Source organism: Scylla paramamosain, chromosome 20, assembly GCF_035594125.1.
Source record: "Scylla paramamosain isolate STU-SP2022 chromosome 20, ASM3559412v1, whole genome shotgun sequence".
In the NCBI taxonomy this organism is placed as follows: domain Eukaryota; kingdom Metazoa; phylum Arthropoda; class Malacostraca; order Decapoda; family Portunidae; genus Scylla; species Scylla paramamosain.
This window is the reverse complement of record NC_087170.1, coordinates 20,278,525-20,300,968: the sequence shown is the minus strand read 5'-3', so window position 1 is coordinate 20,300,968 and position 22,444 is coordinate 20,278,525. Positions and strand designations below refer to the sequence as shown.

Here is a 22,444-nt window from a genome sequence, read left to right as displayed (position 1 = left end):
TCGGAATAGGAGGACCACGCAACACGAGGAAGGTGGCGATACGAAAGCAAGCGACCGAAACTTCAAGGGAAAGAATTTGGTCTTTGCAGAAATGTATCGAGACTCGCACGGAACACCTACACCAGCCTTCATGTATCTTGCTTCCTGTCCTTCCTTTCCCTGCACACCCTCTTCTTATTCCACCTGATCCCGGACTCAGAAAAAAAAAGAACGGAGGAAAAGCGTTGACAAGAGGAAGGATGACAGGCAAAGAAGGAGAGAACGATGCGAGGGAGAAAGGAAAAAAAAACAAGAAAGCGGGAGGAGAGATGAGTAAGAAAAGAATGGAAAAGAAGGAAGCAATGAAGATGCCAGGATAAAAGAGGAGTAAGAGGCAAGCGGAAAAGGAAAGGGAGAGAGAGTGATGGAGAGGATATAAAAAACAGTCAAGTATGTGGAAAGAAGGAAAGGAGGAAACAGTAAGGAGCGGGAATAAATACGAGCCGTAAGAGCAGAGTAAGAAAGGAAACAAAGAAGCAATGAAGGAGAAGGAATAAAAAAAAAAAAACGTGGCGAGGAAGGAAACTGGGAGGGAACAGAAGGAGACAGTGAAGAATAGGGAATAAAAGAAAAAGGCGCAAAAACAAGCGAGAAGGGAGAGGAGAGGAGAGGGGAAAGCGAAGAAGGATTAGAGGGAAGTGGGAAAGGAGAAGAGAGGAGAAGAGAGGAGAGGAGAGGGGATAACGAAGAAGGATTAGAGGGAGGTGGGAAAGGAAAGGATGTGACAATAAAGGATAGGAGATAAAGAGAGGCAGGAAAAGTGACAAAAGAAGGAGTGGAGGATGAGGGCGAAACGACAAGCCCTATTAGAAGGTAAAGGAGGAAGCATCAACGCTCTCATTAAAAGGAGTCGTTTCGTTTCGCTCACATTAAAAAAATAGTAAAAATATTCCCTCCTCGTTAACACATCCATCAGTTAAACACACACTGACGGCGACGAAAGCGAGAGCGAGAGAGACACAGGGAGAGAAAGAGAGAGAGAAAGAGGGAGATTAACTTTTCCACTCTCCTCTTGAATGCTCCACCGGACGCACAAAACCAGTAACTTCTCTCCCTAAGAACTTCCTTAACGACTAAACTTTACTCCTAATCACACGATATTAAGAGAGACAAAGGAAGGAAAAAATGGACTCGTAAGGCAAAAGACAAAAGGGAAAGGTTCTCACGTCAATCAAGGTGGGTCTCATTTACTCGATATTTTCCTCCCTGTGACTTAACAATACGAATCCCTGAATCCAGAAATTGTTGAGAGGAAATCTGGAGTGACGGACAGGAGGAGAAAGATTATGACTCAGCAGATGTGTGTGTGGATGGAAGACAGCAACAGGAAAGAATTATTAATAGAGAAAGAGAGAGGAAAAAAAAAAAAAAGAGAAAAAGAAGAAGCTGCTGGACTGTGACGAAAGGAAGGAAGAGGAAGATAATATCTCAGCAACTGTGTGAAGAAGAAAGGAAGGGACAAGCGAGAATAAAAAGGAGAGTGTGAAAATAGGAAAAATTCGGTTAAAAAGATCGGAGGGAAAGGAAAGGAGAATGTACGGTTTAGTATACGTGGGGTACGAAGAAAAAAAGGAAGAGATAAAGAAAATGGGAAGCAAGACGAATAAACTAGATTACAAAGAAACGAAAATATTGAAACAGCAAATATGTGAAGAAAAAAGGAAGCAAGAGATAAGAAAGAATAAAAAAGGTAATATATTTTGAGAGAAGAAAGGAGGAGGCTAAAAACAAAAGGAATAAAGAAAAATATCAAGCAGCGGAAGGAAACAAAGTGAGGAGGAGGAGAAGGAGGAGGAGGAGGAGGAGGAGGAGGAGGAGGAGGAGGAGGAGGAGGAGGAGGAGGAGGAGGAGGAGGGATGGGAAGTTGATGGGGTGAATCTGATTAATGAAGGGGTGAGGCGGGTCGAGCAGATTGTGTTGGCCCTGATGGGAAAGACAGGGAGTAGGTGGAGGAAGAGGAAGAAAGAGAGAGAGAGAGAGAGAGAGAGAGAGAGAGAGAGAGAGAGAGAGAGAGAGAGAGAGAGAGAGAGAGAGAGAGAGAGAGAGAGAGAGAGAGTGTAATAGTAGTAGTAGTTTTGTAGTAGAATCTCTCTCTCTCTCTCTCTCTCTCTCTCTCTCTCTCTCTCTCTCTCTCTCTCTCTCTCTCTCTCTCTCTCTCTCTCTCTCTCTCTCTCTCTCTCTCTCTCTCTCTGGACATGTAAATTCCTCCCTCACTTCCAATAATCCACAACTATTTACATGTTCAGAAAGTATGGCACGAAAAAAATTCCCCTTAATTCTTTTCAAATCAATGATAATTTAATATATTTTCTTTTCCTTGACCTTGGCGAGTCTCGTTTACATATTCATGAAGTCGAGCTCCCATTTCATGACGTCATTCACTTGGCATTGCTTGATTTTTGCTCCTGGTTTGTTTTTTGAAGATTTCTAGATGGACTTTTTGATAATACACTTGATGGGTACATGACAAAATATGTTACATTAATTACTAGGATTTGTTTGTCTGTTTATCTGTCTGTCTCTGGGCCAGTTCCAGTCTTTTCTAAGTTCCTTAACAAAAAACCATTGCCCATTTAACTTTAAAATTATATCACAATTAGTCAAAATTTTGAAAGAAAAAAGATTAATTGAAACATTTTCCTTCTACTTTTCATTTTTTTTAAATTCTGTAGTTTAATGAAAATTCTCTCTCTCTCTCTCTCTCTCTCTCTCTCTCTCTCTCTCTCTCTCTCTCTCTCTCTCTCTCTCTCTCTCTCTCTCTCTCTCTCTCTCTCGGGTATTAGGGTCAGTTGTCCCTAATACTCAAGGGAATGATGGTCAGTGTTCAACGTGGGCTTTAATTTTCTCACACCAAAGAGAGAGAGAGAGAGAGAGAGAGAGAGAGAGAGAGAGAGAGAGAGAGAGAGAGAGAGAGAGAGAGAGAGAGAGAGAGAGAGAGAGAGAGAGAGAGAGAGAGAGAGAGAGAGAGAGAGAGAGAGAGAGAGAATTTGCCAAATCGTTTTGACACGTTTCTCTTAATTTTCACTTTCGCAAAACTCTTGATTTTCGTAATTGTTCAATGGAATGGAGGGAAATCGTCAATTCTTTTATGATTTTTCACTTTGCTATATTTATTTACTGACATAGATGCAGCCCTCTTTTTCTATTTCAATAAACATACATTTGCAATCCATCAATGTTCAAATCTCTCTCTCTCTCTCTCTCTCTCTCTCTCTCTCTCTCTCTCTCTCTCTCTCTCTCTCTCTCTCTCTCTCTCATTCAGGAAATCTCTTTAATAGCTGGCCATTGTTTCTTTTGTTTCTTTCCGTTTTCTGCTTCAGTTCGGAGACAATCTTATCTTTGGTTCTGCAGACGTTTCGTGATTGCATTTCGTGATTTCTGTCTCTTCTTTAACCTGCTGCCCATCTCCCAAAGTTTGTTTCTAATTCGACAATCTAACAAACTCATTCTCTCTCTCTCTCTCTCTCTCTCTCTCTCTCTCTCTCTCTCTCTCTCTCTCTCTCTCTCTCTCTCTCTCCATAAAACCCTCCCTTTCTCCATACAACAGAGGAACACAATACTTTACAGTGAATATTGATGGCCAGTTAATCTGGCACAACAGACGAGGCCTCGCTTCGGGGCACTATGTAGGGACAGGAAGCAGTGGTAGTGGTAGTGGTGGTGGTGGCGGTGGTGGTAGTGGTGTTAGGTCAGTAAGGGTTTTGTAAAGGTTAAACAGAAGCCAGACTGGATCCCGTAAATTTAACTTTCCCGTAGCTGAGGTCAATTGAGTGAGAGGAAGAGCAATGATGGAGAATTTACCGCCTGGTTTTATTGGACGATGTGGAGCGTTGGGGTTAGAACTGGGGACATAACTTTGATTCACACGGACAGAGTTTTTACAGTAACGGAACAGAAGCGTACAAATAGATTCACACTAGCACCGACATTTCTTTTACTTGTTTCTGTCCTTCTTTAGTTGTACGTATGTACTGCTTCTGCTTCACGTCGATAACCTGCACGTGTTTTGTATTTCACAAAGATTTGCTCCATTTCCTTTACACTGTATTGGTGTTGGTCACAGTCTCCCGTCACTGTTTATCTCTTTCCTTCTTCCCGTTCTCTCTCTCTCTCTCTCTCTCTCTCTCTCTCTCTCTCTGAAAAACCCATGCGCATTTTCCCATCAGCCGATGGGCAGCCTGTCTTACTCGTACTCCAAAGTCATTACCAAGCGAGTGTTGTTACTTACAGTAGAAACACTGACGAAAGTTTAGCGCCACAAACTTCAACATGTGACATCTCGTTATTCGCTCGAACTGACAAATTAACTCCAACTGATGGTGAACTATTTGTGATCTAGGAAAACTCGCTTAACTTGTCCGTCCAACTCCAGACTTATCCTCCAGTTCCAAATTTTCGGATTAATTTGTGATGATTTATGCTGAAACGAAATTATAAACGACTGTGATCTTTCTATATATCCATCCATGTTTGTGTGTCTATCTATCTATCTATCTATCTATCTATCTATCTATCTATCCACTTATCTATCTAGCTTTGTCTTGTCTATGTCTATCTTTATGTCTGTCTGCTTGTCTATCTATCTGTCTCCTCACCCCTCTACCAACACAAGACGCCAGCTCAAAGGAGATGTCCCAGAGGAAGGCCACGAACCTGTCCCTGCACTCCCTCTAATCCTCTCATCCTCCTCGCTCCAGTTCCTCTCACGTATCACGCTGTCCTCCCGTTTCACAGCATCACCGCATCGGTCATTCTCATACACACTCCCACACTGCCCTGTTCATCTAACTTTTTCCCGCAATTTTTTTATAGGGAGTCCACCATCTCAGCCACCTACTATTCTCCTACTTCAGCTAAATTTGATAAAACTTCAACCTGTTATGCCTATTTATTTACTTTCCTTTTCATTTCTCACATCACACGCGTAATTCATTCATTCAAACTGCTTAGATTGGTGACTCTTTATTTTCATCTCACAACCAGCTCTTTCTCTCACTGGCAGGTGTGATTGTTGAGGACTCGTCATATTACACTTGCAAGGTGACTCTGAGGGGAAGGAAACGTAATGTGATTTATGTGTGGAAGTAACAAATGACAAGGGCAATTACAGAGAGAGAGAGAGAGAGAGAGAGAGAGAGAGAGAGAGAGAGAGAGAGAGAGAGAGAGAGAGAGAGAGAGAGAGAGAGAGAGAGAGAGAGAGAGAGAGAGAGAGAGAGAGAGAGAGAGAGAGAGAGAGAGAGAGAGCACACATAAAATATTCTAATAACCCGCAAAGCACAAACAGAACAGAGCAAGAGCAGAGAAAACAAACACAAATCCTTAAAAAAAAAAATTACACGATAACGAAATTAACCACACACACACACACACACACACACACACACACACACACACACACACACACCAGCCATCACCTACAAAACACCCATCAAAACTTTATACCTGGCTACGGGGCACAACACACAAAACAGCCTTTTCAGAAGCTTTATTCCACGTTCTTTTGTTTTCGCGTGAGTGACTAGCGGGCTTCGTCAGGTTCAAGGGAAAAATACTGACCGAGAAAACGCTGCCTGAAGGTCCTGCCATTACGACGAGACATAAGCCCCGCCGGAGGGAGGTAAAGGAGGAGGGGAAGGAGAAAGGAAACGAGCAGGTAAGTGAGATGGCAAAGAACGGAAAGACGTGTTAAGGAGGTAATCAATTAAAGTAAAGTAGGGAACGACAGTCTATAAAGTGAAAAGAGGCAGAGAGAGAGAGAGAGAGAGAGAGAGAGAGAGAGAGAGAGAGAGAGAGAGAGAGAGAGAGAGAGAGAGAGAGAGAGAGAGAGAGAGAGAGAGAGAGAGAGAGAGAGAGAGAGAGAGAGAGAGAGAGAGAGAGAGAGAGAGAGAGAGAGAGAGAGAGAGAGAGAGAGAGAATGTGAGTTATTTCAGAAGGTTATTGCAGGAGAGAAATATAGAAAATAAGTTTATGAGAAACGTTAGAGACCAGAAACAATACGAAGAGGAGAAAATAAAATAAAAGGAAAGGAAGATGCGAAAATTATTAAAACCGGGAAATTGAAAGACGAGGAAGACGAGTGGGAAATAAAAGTAAAAGATAGCAGGAAACGAAGATGTATGGTGAAATTAAAGAAACGAACGGGGAAAGGAAACAAAAAAAAAAAAAAACAAGGAAAGAATGAAAGGAAGGACAAACGGAGGAAGAAAGGCTGGATTAGAAAGAGAAAACGAAGCAAAATAATAAAAAACAGGAAACCGGAAGAGTTAGAAAATAAGAAAAGGGAGGAAAAACAAAGAGGAAGAGAAATCACGAAAATTAAAAGGGAAAAAAGGGAAAAAAATAAGAACAACAAGAATAACTAGCAGGACAGGTAACACGAGCGGTAGGGAAGATAGGACTTATTAGAGAATTACCTGGTTAAGTACACTACCTTTCCTCAATATATATTTACTGCTGCTATGGAAGAGGAGGAGAAGGAGAGGGAGAAGAGGAGGAGGAGGAGGAGGAGGAGGAGGAGGAGGAGGAGGAGGAGGAGGAGGAGGAGGAGGAGGAGGAGGAGGAGGAGGAGGAGGATGAGGAGGAGGAGGAGGAAGAGGAGGAGTTTTAAAAGTGTTTGTTGTTTGTCTTCTAGGCTTCCTTTCAGCCCTCCTTTCAGTGTCTTCAACAATTCTTTTCTTCCTTTTCTCCCTTGTCACTTTTATTTCATTTCGTTATATTTTTTCTTTACACTGGTTTCGTATTTTGGCTCATTTTTTCTTTTTTCCTTACTTTTTTTTTCTCGTCGCCGCCATTCATTCTTTTCCTCCGCTGCACGTTTCTCTTCTATTTTATATTTCTGCTTCAGGTATTTTCCAAAAACTTTATAACTTCCATTTTTCCTACCCCCCTCCATTTCCTCCTCCTCCTCCTCCTCTTATTTTATTTTATTTTACCATTTTACCAATACATTTAGAAATATTTTTTAGCGTACGTATCAAGTCTCTCTCCCTCACCCTCTCTATACGCCACTTACTTTCACTTGACCTTTATTCCTTATTCTATTAACCCTCTGAGTGGCATTCGAGTAAATCTTCAAATTTTCCAGCCACATCATTTCTAGCCCGTTCATTATTCTCACTGTTATCGCTAGTCTACGAAGCGTCACAGAGCCTTAGAGGACTTGGGAGGCTTCAACGCACTTCTGTAAGCCTGTCTCTGTGGTTGGAAGGAGGAGGAAGAAGAGGCGGAGGTGGAGGGGGGAGAGAATGATTAAGGCGTAGGGGGAGAAAGGGAATATTGCATAAGGAAATGAGGGTAGTGGGCGGACGAGAGAGAGAACCTAGGAGAGGAGGTCACGAAAGCCAGAGGTGTAGAGGAGGAGGAGGGGAGAGTAGAGGCAAACTAATGGAGGCAGGGAGACGTACAACAAAGAGGAAAAGTGAAGGAGTAAAGAAGGTGTAGAAGAATGGAAAGGGAAGATGAGGAAAGTAAAGAAAGAGGAATGGGAAAATAGAGGAAAGGATAAGGAAGGGAGTGGAAGTATAGGAGGAGGGAGAAAGGAGAAAATGGGAAAGGTTAAAGAGAAGGGAAGTAAAGGAAGGAGGGATGAAGTAATAGAAAAAAAAATGAAGGGGAGAGCAAGGGTAACGAACGAAAGGAGGTGAATAGAGATGAAAGGAAGAGTGGGTGGGAAAGAGAACTGGAAAGAAGTATAGGAGAGGGAAGATGAGCCTGGCAAACAAAAGGTGGCATGGAAGTACGAGGATAAAGAGGGGAAGGAGGAGAGGAGGAGGAAGGAGGCGGTTCGGAAGAGGAGGAATAAAGGGTGGGAGGTGAGAGTAATGAAAAATACCCCACCCAAAAAAAAAAATAGTGGATGTATTTTCTTCTGTGCCCACCAAGAGACACACACACACACACACACACACACACACACACACAAGAAGCTGATAAAAGTAGTGGAACAAGTCAAAGGAATCAGGCGAGGAAAATTTACGTCAGCGGGAAGGAAAAGCACCGAAGATGGAATACTTCGGGAGGAAAAAGGAGAAGAAAAGAGGAGGAAAATGTTAGGAATGTGGAGAGGTTGGAGCAGAAAGAGGAAGAGGAGGAGATAGGAAAAAAAAAAGAAAGTGAAGGGAAATCTAAGGAAAATATCAGATTGGTACTTTAATTTGATTTAGTGGAATTATCAAGTTTGCGTTATTACTCTCTCTCTCTCTCTCTCTCTCTCTCTCTCTCTCTCTCTCTCTCTCTCTCTCTCTCTCTCTCTCTCTCTCTCTCTCTCTCTCTCTCTCTCTCTCTCTCTCTCTCTGTTCCAATATAGAATGCCTACGATGGAAAGAATAAACGTTTATCTTCCATTCTTTTATGACCATTTCATTTTCTTCATCTTTTTTATTCCTTCTTCACCACCACCACTTTATTCTTTCCTCCTTCAACACCATCACTAACACATTATGATCACCATCACCACCACCTCATGTGCTCCAGAAGACAGCATCAAATATTCCACATTTCTCCACTGCGTCGCTCCACTTGCCTCAAACTTTTCACTTTCTTGACTCGTGGACGACAAGAATGTAGAGAAAAAGGGGGAAAAAAATATTTGCACCGTAAAACTGCCCCCATAAATTTCTTAATTAGCGTCTGATGACATTACACTGTCAGCGGCCGTGCCTTAATTTCTAGCCAATAAAAAGTCGATTGATGACCGTCATGTTAAAAGCAGTTTTGAACAGTTATTTCATTCATTTACTTTTATTTCGGTGCATTCGTTAAGAGTCGGAAGCTTTTATAGTGTTTATTTAAATTATTGATATTTTCTGACAGGGACTGAATGATTTCAAGTGACGCAGTTAACGAATAACAATCAAGGTTAATAATACTAATGAGAATATTAATGGTATCGCTACTACTACTGTTACTACTACTGCTACTACTTCTACTACTACTACTTTTAAAGACAGAGACAGTCAAGAGTACAATAACATGAAAAAAAATTCTTAATTTGAATCTCCAAGAATAGTTTAGCATCTTCCAAAATGGAGGACAGTTTACTTCTCAAGACTGATACTTTCTCTTAAACCAGTGCAAGTTAAAAGACCACTACTGCTACAACTACCACCAATAATGAGGATACATTTAAAACTGACAAAGGACAGGCAACTAAAACATTACCTTCTCTAACGGTGCAAAGAAAACGAGTTACTGGCAGCGTTGCGACTGACTGCCAGCTGATTCCCTACTCTGACGGATTGGAGGTTACCGCTGCTGCCTGACTGACCTCACTCCTCTGCACCGGATTACTGATTGGTACTCGCCCCTACTGCGTGCTACAATGGTTCCGTACACAGATAAAAGCTCTATGTGTATGTGTATCTAACCCAGCGAGATTAATTGCACTACACACACAGACACACACACACACACACACACACACACACAGTACTCTTTACATTGAAGTTCATGGATAATTGTACTTTTTTTATAATCTGTTGTACTGGTATTGTACTTTTTCATCACCTACCACTTACTTCTCTTCTTCCTCCTCCTCCTCCTCCTCTTGTCACTGTAAGCACAAAACGTTCCCATATCCATTTAGGCAAATATTTACTTGTGGCAGACAGTGATGGGTAAAAAACAGAGGGGAAAGGGTGGGGGAAGGAGGGGAGGGAGAAGAGGGAGATCAGAATGAAGAGGACTTGTCTCTCTCTTGTCCTTTTCCAATCCTTTCTTCCGCCTCGTCTCTTTTTCTTCCATCTGGGCTTCTGGTCGAAAAGGTTCCTATAAAATCACGAATTGTGATGAATTTGCAGAATTTTATACTCTCTCTCTCTCTCTCTCTCTCTCTCTCTCTCTCTCTCTCTCTCTCTCTCTCTCTCTCTCTCTCTCTCTCTCTCTCTCTCTCTCTCTCTCTCTCTCTCTCTCTCTCTCTCTCTCTCTCTCGAGGTAAATCTTAGGACTCTTCTTGGATTTCTGTGCACTCAAATTTTTCTTCTCTCCATATACTCTTGTGTAACTTCCAATACTTCCCGCCGCGTGTGTTTGGCAAAGGTCACAGCGGCAATACAAGAGGTCACACATCGGCGGTGGGTGTTAAGACGCACTGGAATGTCTTTTCTCGGTCTGAACGCTCACCATCACGGGTAAGTTATGTCTTCTTGAGCGAGAAACTTTTAGAAGGTCAATGAAGCGGAGTCAGTTGGATAATGTATGTACTAAGTGAAGTTAAATGTGCTGCGTTCATCTCTCTCTCTCTCTCTCTCTCTCTCTCTCTCTCTCTCTCTCTCTCTCTCTCTCTCTCTCTCTCTCTCTCTTTTCAGAAATGTTTCCTTTTCATTCTTTCGCTCCTTCCTCCTTGTCCGGACCATTTCCTTCCCTCCACTTCCTTTCCCATTGTCATGCTGAGAAAAACTTGCCCTGTTCATTATGGCTCAGTCTTCTAGAAATCGACCACATGAGAGAGAGAGAGAGAGAGAGAGAGAGAGAGAGAGAGAGAGAGAGAGAGAGAGAGAGAGAGAGAGAGAGAGAGAGAGAGAGAGAGAGAGAGAGAGAGAGAGAGAGAGAGAGAGAGAGAATATTCATGGAGAAGAGAAAGACTACAAGTGTACCAGCCAATATCTATCTCTCCATAATAGAATCAGTCATGGGGCAAAAAGTATACGAACTGTTGTCTTTTTAAGCCCACAAATAGCAGCAGAGGCAGGTGAGGGGGGGGGGGGCGATTTTATTGGCTAATGCTGTGTAAACCGGACTGGGGCAGGTGGAAGTGGATGGTGGCGGCTGAGCGGATTAGATTAAGTGGTTAAATTATGTAATGTTGTTTGTAGGGTACTTTGATCTACTACCACTACTACAACTATTATCACCACTACTACAGTCCCTTAATAACATCTCTTAACTTTAATTCTTTACGCTACAAGTTTATATGTAGTTTCAGTAGGATCACAACAAACAGATGAAGTGTTTTAACGGCTTTAGATGGTGACGAGTGGGCTAGCTAGTGTACAAGGGTAGAGAGAAGCGAGTGAATGAGCAGACTGGTGAAGGATGTGAGGTGAAGTACGTGTGCGTTATAAATAGATTAGATAAAAGGAACTATGCTTGTGGGAGGATAAAAGACAGTGATGTGTTGTGTTGGTCGTGTTCTGCTCGGGAGAAAATAGACTGCCATTCAATTTGTCGCTTCACAGGCACTGAGGAGGGTCTCTGGAGGAACACCAATGGGGGAGGAGGAGCGGGGGGAGCAAGAAATGGAAACAGTGAGCAAAGAAGTCAAGGAAAGGGTTAAAAAGGAAATAGAGGAAAGAAGGAGAGAATGGAGGAATGCTGGAGAGGAACATAGGTGGGCGGGAAAGGACAGAGGGAGGAGAAAATAGAAACAGTGAGCAAAGAAGTCAGGGAAAGAATTAGAAAAGAAATAAGGGTAAGAGGAGGAGATTGGAGAAGTGGAAAGGAAACAGGTAAGAGGTGGAAGAGGGAGAAGCGGAAGTGGGGAAGGAACAGAGAGAACTTAGAACAAAATAGTAAGCAATGCACCTTTAAATGCTGAAGATAAACTGAAATCTAGTATTCGAATAACACTACACGACTTACATTGAACAAAAATACGACAGCTCTGCACTACTGGATGACTTGTTTTGTTGTTAATGGCGCCTTTAGAAACACACGCTGGATGCACAACACACCATCGTCTCAAGATTGAAAGATAGCCATGACAGTCAAAGGAACACAAGAATAACGTGAGAAGATAAAAGAACTCTCCCTTTCAGTCCAAACATCTCGGAATTGATGAGGTTTTTTATGAGTACTGTATTATTTGTAACGGAAAACTCGGTGGTGGCGGACAGACAGACAGACAGACAGACAGACAGACAGACAGACAGACAAACAAACAAACAAACAAACAGGCAGACAGACAGACAGACAGCCCTGAAATGTACAAACTGAGAACGAACAAACTTTATTCATATGATGCACTGTATATATTTAATATTTTCTATGTTTGTCAATAAACTAACTGAGGGGAAACAGGAAGACTACCAACAGCGAGGATAGGTCTGGAAACCCTCCTTGTGCTCGGCAGGGGATGAAAATGAATGGGGTATTCCCTTCACACGGCCTCTTAGTGATCAGCTTATAGGCCCTTCCGGTGTGGCCGCAGTGCGAGGCCTATTCATTTTGTCAATGGCAAGGCGAGACTTACTATGGTGCGCTGGTGTGGCCCCGAGATGAAGGGGTGTTGATGTGGTGTGTTGGAGGGTGTTTGGTGTGCTGTTGGGGTGAAATTGTGCGCTGTGATGTTGTGTTGTGTTGATGTGCTGTGTTACAGGGTATTTGGTGTGCTGTTGTGGTCGTATTATGTGCTGTGATGTTGTGTTGTGTTGATGTGGTGTTTTGCAGGGTGTTTGGTGTGGTGCTGGGGTAGTATTGTTTGCTGTGATGGTGTGTTGTGCTGTGCGGTGGCAAGGTGGCGTGCGGTGCATCACATCGGGATGGTGTGGCACGCGGCAGTTAGTGTGATGTGGCACGGCCCAGACTTCGTTACATTACGAGCGTCTGGACCATAATGGGAAAGAACAGGTAAGTCATTCGCGCCCTTGGAGAGACACACGCAATGCATCAGACACACTCACCCCAAGACCTTGACATGCCGCTACCTTGGCAGGGAGGAGTGAGGGAGAAACAGCTTGGCACTTTTACCGCTGCCTCTACCTTGCTGACACTCTGCCAAGGAGCAATTCCGCCGCTCACACCCATGAGGGACTGTTACATCACTGTCTGGGTGAGTGGGTCGATGAGGCATCCTGGATGAGTTTCGAGCTATGGTTAGCAGGTGGTAAATCACTCCTCCTGCGCTTCCTCTTCCTCCTCGTGGGAACAGGAGTGTGAGAGGGGAGGTCAGGATGTCACTGGCGGAAGATTATTTCCTGTTCAGCCGACAGAGTGTGGAAACAAGACCACCGCCAACAGACAGGTATCCTCTGATATTTCCAGCCAAGCCACAGCCAAGCCAAGCCAAGCCAAGCCAAGCCAAGCCACAGCCAGGCAGGCCGAGGCACGTCTGGTAAATACTTTCCCCGGATTTACTAAGCCGACTTAAAAATACTGACATGAACTTTAATATTTTCCACAGTCGCCATGTGTTATGTGCGCGCGCATCGCCGGAAAATCAGGGCAAGAAAAAGAAAACTACACCTGATGCTTAAAGTTTTCCTTGGACAGACTCATTTATAAGCAGGTAGTTTTTTCCACCACATGATGAACAGGAGAGAATGAACATTTTTTACCTAACCGGCACGTGAAACTGCAGTAACTTGACTCCATCGCTCTGTAATATCACACAACCACAGAGAGGACAGCCAGGGTCTAGGATCAACAAGTCATCTAAGTGTTTGTTTTGCCTCACTGCAAGCTTTTGATTATAATGAAGCACGTTTTACAGTTTACAGTGTTCGGATCAACTTTCTTTTCCAGCTACGGCTTTTCAAGGTCTTCACACTATTTCAGGAATGTGTGGCGCGTTATGTTCTTAGTATGTGCTGGCTGGCGAGGAAACCCACACGAGATCCTGCAGCGAATTATCCTCCGTGCAGGGCTGTTCATTAATAGCTTCCCATCCATGCATTATATAGTTTGCAGACGCTTGTTAATGTATTTATAAACATGACAATCGTATCACAATATTGTATCCTTCCATGCATCTATTACATGTCTGTCGGTCTATCAGGTTATCAATCTCTTCCTCTTTTCAAATATACACTATACTCTCTTCCCTATTGCCTGTGTATGTATTAAATGCATAAGAATGTGGCGTCTAATTCACATCTCCGCCTGTCATTTAATCAATATTCTCATCAATATCACTATATATATTTCCCGCCAACCTATCTATCATCATAATCATTCATTGACGTTTGAATCTGTCCTGCAATCGATTCGTCTCTCTCTCTCTCTCTCTCTCTCTCTCTCTCTCTCTCTCTCTCTCTCTCTCTCTCTCTCTCTCTCTCTCTCTCTCTCTCTCTCTCTCTCTCTCTCTCTCTCTCTCTCTCTCTCTCTCCTATTTGCCTCCCCGTCATCACACTCTTACTGCCGCCTGCACACTTCCCCACCAGAAAAAGTGTCATATTTTGTGGAAAACTTTCAGCTATGCAAACACACACACACACACACACACACACACACACACACACACACACACACACACACACACACACACACACACACACACAAAATGAAAAAAAAAAAAACACAATGAAAAAAAAAAAAAAAAACATTGGGTAAATATAGATACGGAGACAGAACGGAGGTCAGGCTCTGTATGTCGGAACAATGCAAACACAAATACAACACGTAAATAATTTCCATTGGCACAGAACACTCACCATTTACTGAAGCCAATATGACCTTAACATTTGTAAACAAGAAGCCGTGGGTCTGACGCTGATGAAGATGAGCAAAACATACTCGTGTATTATTCCATACATACATACATACATACATACACACATACATGCATACATAACTAATATGCATACAGATAACACAGACAGACACAAGGCACTCGACCGGAACACGAGCTGCAAAAACTCACCCTTCCGTTCCTCCTCTTTGAAAAAATATGAATAGTCATCTGGTCCAAAAAGTCAATACCACGCACTACCAACACTGACCACAACCACCACCATCGCCACCATAACAAGAGCACATCAACACTCACCTCTGACCCGCACTGTCTTGCCCCCGAGGACGTAAGTGTCGGTGGTGAGCGGCAGAGGCGTCCTCGATCCCTCGGCAAAGACCTGAACGCCGCTAACATCAACGCCACGCCTCTCCAGAGCCTCCCTGCGGACACAAAGAAAACATAAGAGCATATAAACACAAAGGAAGCTACAAGAAGACATCAGGACGACACGTGGTAGTTCAAGTATAAAACATACCTACCTGTTTCCACCTATCGTCACCATCCATTAATGTCTAATTATCAAAGCTTCCTACTGACTCGGCACTAACAAACTGAGAGGGAAGGTCACGTGAGGCTGTGAGAAACTGACACCGACTTCCTGTTCCGCATATCAGCTACAAAGGAAATGCAGATATTGATAATTAGAAGACAAAGGAATAAATAACATGAGTGACAAAAACAGGTGGAGGAGAGAAAGAAAGATGATCTGTACAAAAAGTGGAGTGCCTAACAGTTTCCTATTTGTGCTTTTCGCCGCCTGACAGGGAATGAGAAAGTCAAGGGTAGTGATTAATTGGTGTAATTCAAATACTAGTTCATTAAAGTTCATGATTCTATTATTTATTGTTACTTAAAAATGGTCACTGCACAATTACATTCATTTCCGGGTTCATTAACACACACACACACACACACACACACACACACACACTAAATACAGCACCAAACAAAGTGCATAAGTAGAAACAGACACACTCATTTACAAGCCACTCTTTGTGAATGGAGCAGCACGTTATGAGGACAATATTAAGACAAACGTGAAAACTTGTGGGGACTTTTCCCTTGCACAGTTGGCGAGAGTAATGGCGCTTAAGTGTGGCTTCCTAATTTGTGTGTGTGACAGAGGGAGGATGAGCAGAGGGAACGAGAGAAGGGTGAATGGACAGGTAAGAGAAAAGTGAGGGTGAAAAAAGATGAGAGGGATGGTCGGGTCTAGTAAAGAATATACACATCCAGAAAGTAGGAACAAAGAGAGAAGGAAATTGTGTCAAGTTTGCCGAGAGAAAAATGGAGGCAGCGTGACAGGAGAGAGAGAGAGAGAGAGAGAGAGAGAGAGAGAGAGAGAGAGAGAGAGAGAGAGAGAGAGAGAGAGAGAGAGAGAGAGAGAGAGAGAGAGAGAGAGAGAGAGAGAGAGAGAGAGAGAGAGAGAGAGAGAGAGAGAGAGAGAGAATGTAAATGCATGCATACATACATACATTCATTCATTTATACATTTCCAGACCACAACGATGATAATTATTCACATACAGTGACACAATTGCAGTTTAAAAGCACATTAAATACTAACAAAAAATTAAATACCACAAATAAAGGCAACTTTTTCAAATCAAAACAACAAGTCTTTCCAACACACCAATTACAAATGGAAGAAGAAAAAAAGCGGGATTTGTGATACAAAATAATTGTACAAAACGATTTGCACACACACACACACACACACACACACGCACGCACGCACACACAATTACAGAGATCATCGTAAACAGGACGAAGCAAGGAAGCTGCCGCTCCTCAACCAATCAGAACTTTTCCTTATCTGAAGCCACGCACGGCAGCCAATCAGAACAGCTGATCAAAAAATCTTACGGGCAGGGGACTAAAAAACAATCTTCGTTATCCATCCTTTGGACTTTACGTTTCTCTCTCTCTCTCTCTCTCTCTCTCTCTCTCTCTCTCTCTCTCTCTCTCTCTCTCTCTCTCTCTCTCTCTCTCTCTCTCTCTCTCTCTCTAGGTATAAAAAGTAAATATGATCTCTAGGTATAAAAAGTAAATATGAATCAGTAATAGGAGAATAAAAACAGTACATTAAGAAAGAAAATTGGGAAAAATATATATTAGGGGAAGGAAAAGTGGGGGTAGAGAAGAGGAAGAGGGATAAAAGTAAAGAGGAAGCGGAGAGGAAAGAGAACAGGCCAAAATAAAGTAAAGGGTAAGGAGTAAGAAAAATATGAGGAAGTAAAGTAATTAACAATGAAGGAAAATTGTACAAAGGCGATAAATGAAGAAAGGAGAGGAAAAGGAAAGGAAAACGGGGAAATGGGAAAACGAAGAACTGTAGGGTAGGAAAGGAAAGGAGGATAAAGGGAAAGAAGAATAAATGGTATAAACGAAGGAAGAGGGGGAAAAATTAACGAAAATGAGACTAATAATGATAAGCAGGGAGGGAAAACGGGAGAGAGAAAAGGAAAATGAAAAAAAAAGAACAAAGGGAACCAGGAATGGAAAAGAAAGGAGGGAAATCAAATGAAAAAGGGAGGAGATGAAGTGAATGGGTGGCGGAATGGAAAATAAAAAAAAAAACACCATCTCTTCTACTTCAAAGTGGGAAAGTGATAACAGTAGAAACCTGATATTCTTACCGGGAGAGAGAGAGAGAGAGAGAGAGAGAGAGAGAGAGAGAGAGAGAGAGAGAGAGAGAGAGAGAGAGAGAGAGAGAGAGAGAGAGAGAGAGAGAGAGAGAGAGAGAGAGAGAGAGAGAGAGAGAGAGAGAGAGTTCTATATTCTCTCCATGACACTCAGCAAACTTGAATTTTTTATGATGCGAGAAATTCATGCGTTTCTCTCTTCCTACAATTCATGCAGCGTGTCTGTTTGTTTGCTGTGTAATTGTTTATCTGTTCTGTTTACCTTTCTGTTTGCCTGCCTCACTCTGCACGTGTCTAGTCATGTCTATATATGTATTTGACTGTCTAGCTTTCTGTCTAGCTATCTACGTATGCATCTAACTATCTAAGTATGCATCTATCTGTTTTGTGTTGCTATACGAGTGTGTATGTGTATATATTATAATAGTTACGAAATATTCTCTCTCTCTCTCTCTCTCTCTCTCTCTCTCTCTCTCTCTCTCTCTCTCTCTCTTTCCACACCACACTTTTACATTGGGAAATACGAAACTTATTTCCCTCTTGACAGCAACCTTTGACGTGCACACACACACACACACACACACACACACACACACACACACACACACACACACACACACACACACACACACACACAAATAGGTCGAGAATAAAACATTCATTTGCAACATTACCATTAACAACAATCTCTCTCTCTCTCTCTCTCTCTCTCTCTCTCTCTCTCTCTCTCTCTCTCTCTCTCTCTCTCTCTCTCTCTCTCTCTCTCTCTCAGCAATATTAATCCAGTATAGTAGAAAGCAAGATCTATCATTACCACCTGATATTTACCAAGAGGAGTTGACAACCTTGCGTCTACTTGCCTGTACCTGAACACATCATATAAATGTAAAGCCGAGGGGTACACACGCTACACTGCTCGGGGCTCCGGACTCATCTTCGTGCCGTTTGTGAGTCTTGTCATGAGTAAAACCCACTTACCGGTGTGACCTCGACATTCACGCTATTCGTAAACTTTCCTGCGATTCCTGCGGCTTCTCCACGTGCGGCGCTTCTCCACGGTGCGACTAACCCACGAAAAGGAAAATACTCGAGCATACGGTGATACTTGCTTAGTTTGTACCTGACTCCCTTATAACTTGGGGAGCAGGAATTATACGTTTTTTTCTTCAGTTTCCCATGTCCTTGACCGCCCTCCTCCTTCACACGTTAAAAAATGAATAAACAAATAAATAAAGAAGAAATAAAACAAGGACAGTATGTTGCAAGATTTACACGATGAAACTAACACCCCTTCACCTCACATGGGGGAAATAATGTATACTAGGAAAACAAACAAACCAAAAAAGACATCGTACCGGGAAAGCATTAATATACGTGTAAGTGGACAGCAATTAAGATAATCACACTAAGCACATAATAACAGCAAAGGAAGGATGATGAAGAAGAAAAAAAAGCGACACTGGAAGGAGGACGAGTGACAGAGAGAGAGAGAGAGAGAGAGAGAGAGAGAGAGAGAGAGAGAGAGAGAGAGAGAGAGAGAGAGAGAGAGAGAGAGAGAGAGAGAGAGAGAGAGAGAGAGAGAGAGAGAGAGAGAGAGAGAGAGAGAGAGAGAGAGAGAGAGAGAGAGAGAGAGAGAGAGAGAGAGAGAGAGAGAGAGAGAGTCGGGGAGGGGGGAATAAGGTACAGGAGATATTACATAAAACTGGAGAACTCTGAAGAAAAAAAAAAAAAAAGATATTCAAGGCAGGAACAGGATTGGTTAGAATTACGGAAAAAAAAAAAAGATGGAGAGGAGTGTTTGCGAAAGAAAGGAATGGAAGAAAGATGGGCAGGAAAAGGAAATGGACGTGAGAGAGAGAGAGAGAGAGAGAGAGAGAGAGAGAGAGAGAGAGAGAGAGAGAGAGAGAGAGAGAGAGAGAGAGAGACACTGATGGGAAGTGAAGGGAGGGTCGGCAGGGAAATGGAACGGGCGAGGAGAATGGAATGAACGTGGAGTGTTACCAAAAATGGCTTTATCGATGTCTCTCTGATGTGCTCTTGTCCACGCCCTTGTTTTATCACACGCACACACACGCACACACACACGCACACACACATACACACACACACGACCAGAACCCTCTTCAGCCCTGCATTACAGTCACAAAACAACTCGCAGTATTACTTTTTCCTTACTCGCATACTTACATTGCTCAAACACTATCTCCCTTTTCCTCCTCTCTCCACTTTCCCTCCGCCCTTCCTATCCTCTCCTATACACTTCCTCCTGCTCTTTTCCACTCCTACAGTCACAATCAATTTTCATTCAAACTTGCTTATACATATTCTTATTCACCCATACTTACATTTACCATCAATACTAACTTTACTTTCGCTTCTTTCATGTACTCCTACTGCAGTCCTTGTTCTCATAATCATTTTCCCCCATAGTGTTACATTCCTATACTTAATTTCCCTTATATTCTGACCTCACATTGGTCTTAAATTATCTTTGGCGTCCTTCTCATCGTCCTCCCTCATATTAGTGAACTTCCTTGCATCGACTCCCTCATTCTGTTCTGGCACTTCATTATCCAAACACTCATTTCCCTGCCCTGCCTTGTCCCTTGTCCTTACTCTGACGCATCTTATGTTCTTGTCTTCCTTCACAACTCACTCTGATATCTATGTTTCTCCACCCTCTCCCTCTCCCTCTCTCTCTCTCTCTCTCTCTCTCTCTCTCTCTCTCTCTCTCTCATCGACTCAACTTCCCGAAGGCTCATGTTGACTTCTCCATATTGGATTAGCGCTGTTCTCGCTCCTCGGAGGATGAGACAGATCCAAGTGTTTGTGTGTCTGTGTGTCTGTGTGCATAAGGGATACACCATTGCATGCAGGACAGAGATCAACAATTACTCGTGCAGGATTTGTGTGTGTGTCTGTCTGTGTGTGTGTGTGTGTGTGTGTGTGTGTGTGTGTGTGTGTGTGTGTGTGTGTGTGTGTGTGTGTGTGTGTGTGTGTGTGTGTGTGTGTGTGTGTGTGTGTGTGTGTGTGTGTGTGTGTGTGTGTGTGTGTGTGTGTGTGGGCGGGCTCGCATCACTTCTCTCTATTTCTTGCCCCGTCAGGTCGTATTGCTTTTTGCTCCTCTCGAGAGTGACATATTTCCTCCTTCTATTTGTTCCAATATTTGTTTGATCCTTATTAGATTTCTTCTCTCTCCCTCTTCCTCTCTCTCTCTCTCTCTCTCTCTCTCTCTCTCTACCCTGCCTCCATTCTTGCTTCACTACAAACATCCATCTTTATCTACCTCCTCTTTAACCTCTTTCCCTCACTGTGTGTCAGTATAGTTCCAACAATCAGCTCAGTTAGAACAAAAGTTAATTGTTGTTGAGTTCTTCCTTTGTGTTCCTTTCTGTCTCCTCTCTGCCTCCTGTGCATTCTTAATTGTTGTTGAGTTCTTCCTTTGTGTTCCTTTCTGTCTTCTCTCTGCCTCCTGTGCATTCAAGTCCCAGCCGCAATGAGGAACGAGAGGATGCCCAGGCTCTGCAATATCGGGTCTTGTTCTCTTAAGCACTTCATGTCACAAGTAAGAAGGTGAGCCAAAAAGCATCTCAAGTTAATCGCCTTGGAACTTACATTTCAAAGCTGCTGTCATTAAATTTCTCTCTCTCTCTCTCTCTCTCTCTCTCTCTCTCTCTCTCTCTCTCTCTCTCTCTCTCTCTCTCTCTCTCTCTCTCTCTCTCTCTCTCTGTCTCCCTCCCTCGTATTACAAGGTGGTTTTATTTTTTTTTATCTGCCTGTGAATATTTTTTTTATATTTTCTTTTCATATTTCTCTCTCTCTCTCTCTCTCTCTCTCTCTCTCTCTCTCTCTCTCTCTCTCTCTCTCTCTCTCTCTCTCTCTCTCTCTCTCTCTCTCTCCCCAATACACATTTTTCTACCTGTGAATCTTTTTCATATTTCGTGCTCCCTTCTCTCTCTCTCTCTCTCTCTCTCTCTCTCTCTCTCTCTCTCTCTCTCTCTCTCTCTCTCTCTCTCTCTCTCTCTCTCCATCAGTACTAGTCAGCCTCGGCTTGTCTAGACGCGGCTGGCCAGTGTACATATAACAAGAGCACCACTTTAAGAAACGTGATCTCCCTCGATGGCAAACTTGACCCGGGACGCAATCAAGGTAAGGACGTCCCTGGGTCAGCACGTGGACAATACACGGAAAAAAAGCACTTGGGTGTCGATGAGATTTGAAAAAGTAGGATTCGTCGTTCAGTATCTGGTGTTCGTTTTGTTATTCTTGTGTTATTTTCCCTTTTTTTTTATGGTGTTTAAATTTACGTTTAGAATATCATAAGTTCCAGTGGTGGGAGTTAATACAATTGCGTGCATATCAAGGGGTACTCGTAAAGGCAAATGCTGTATAATTTGTCTCTTTATCTTGTAGTGCTCGGGTCATCTTTAAGTAGAAACGGACACACTCATAACAGTAATACATAAATGAGTGACGCTAAGTATCAACATAAACAAACTTACTGCACAAAATTTTAGTCCCGTGTAAATAAGTCAAGAAAGCAGCAAAGAAAGACACAAATGAACTGAGATAGGCATGGATATAAATAGATGGATATACACACAAATATTATCTGCCTTCATCCCCTCACCACTGATCACGTCTGACCCAAATGTTTAACTTGATGAAAGTCACAGTGACAGAAAAAATATCTCCTCGGGTGGAACTAATTTAAAGGAGAAGAGGAAGGGAGGACCAGGAGGCAGGGGAGATGAGTGATGGAGGAGGAAGAGGAGAGGATGAAAAGGAGATATAAAAATAAGGAAGGGTTGGAGATCACCCTCTCTATTGACCAAATTAAGAGTGACATTTATTTTTAAGTGAAGAACGATGAAAAAGAGGAATGGGAGGAAAGTGGACGAGGGGGAGAGGGGGAGGAATGGAGATGGGTGTAGAGGAGATACATATATATGAAAAAAAAAAGAGGAAAAGTTGGGAATCACCCTCTCTATTCCCCAAAGTAAGAGTGATACAGACATCAAGCTAACCCTTCTTTCTTTTATTTCTTTTTTTTTTACTGTTGTAGCATTAAAGCGTGAAGCGAAAATCTTTATGACTGAAAATGGTGTTGGGGGGCAGTATTTTTTTTCCGCTACCAGTCATGCCACTTGTCTTTTCCACGCCCGCGCCCACCAGCAGGATAGGGTTGGTGAAAAGTCATTAGCGAGTGTCGAGATTGGAAAAGTTTAACGGTGAAATGTACCAAAATTTTATAAAGTGAGAATGTTTCTGAATCACAAGGGAGCGGCAGCGGCGAGGGGAGGAAATTCAAGTG

The 22,444-nt window shown here is 42.8% G+C and overlaps 1 protein-coding gene across 7 annotated transcripts in view; it reads right to left on the bottom strand.

Annotated features, from left to right (window-relative positions):
* Positions 1-22,444, bottom strand: part of LOC135110584 (pleckstrin homology domain-containing family G member 5-like) — a 222,862-nt gene that overhangs the window by 69,001 nt on the left and 131,417 nt on the right. For all 7 annotated transcript variants that reach the window (XM_064023052.1, XM_064023053.1, XM_064023048.1 and 4 more), the window contains one exon: positions 14,741-14,865. In XM_064023052.1, coding sequence (XP_063879122.1) covers positions 14,741-14,865 — 125 coding nt within the window. The remainder of the gene's footprint in view (positions 1-14,740; positions 14,866-22,444) is intronic.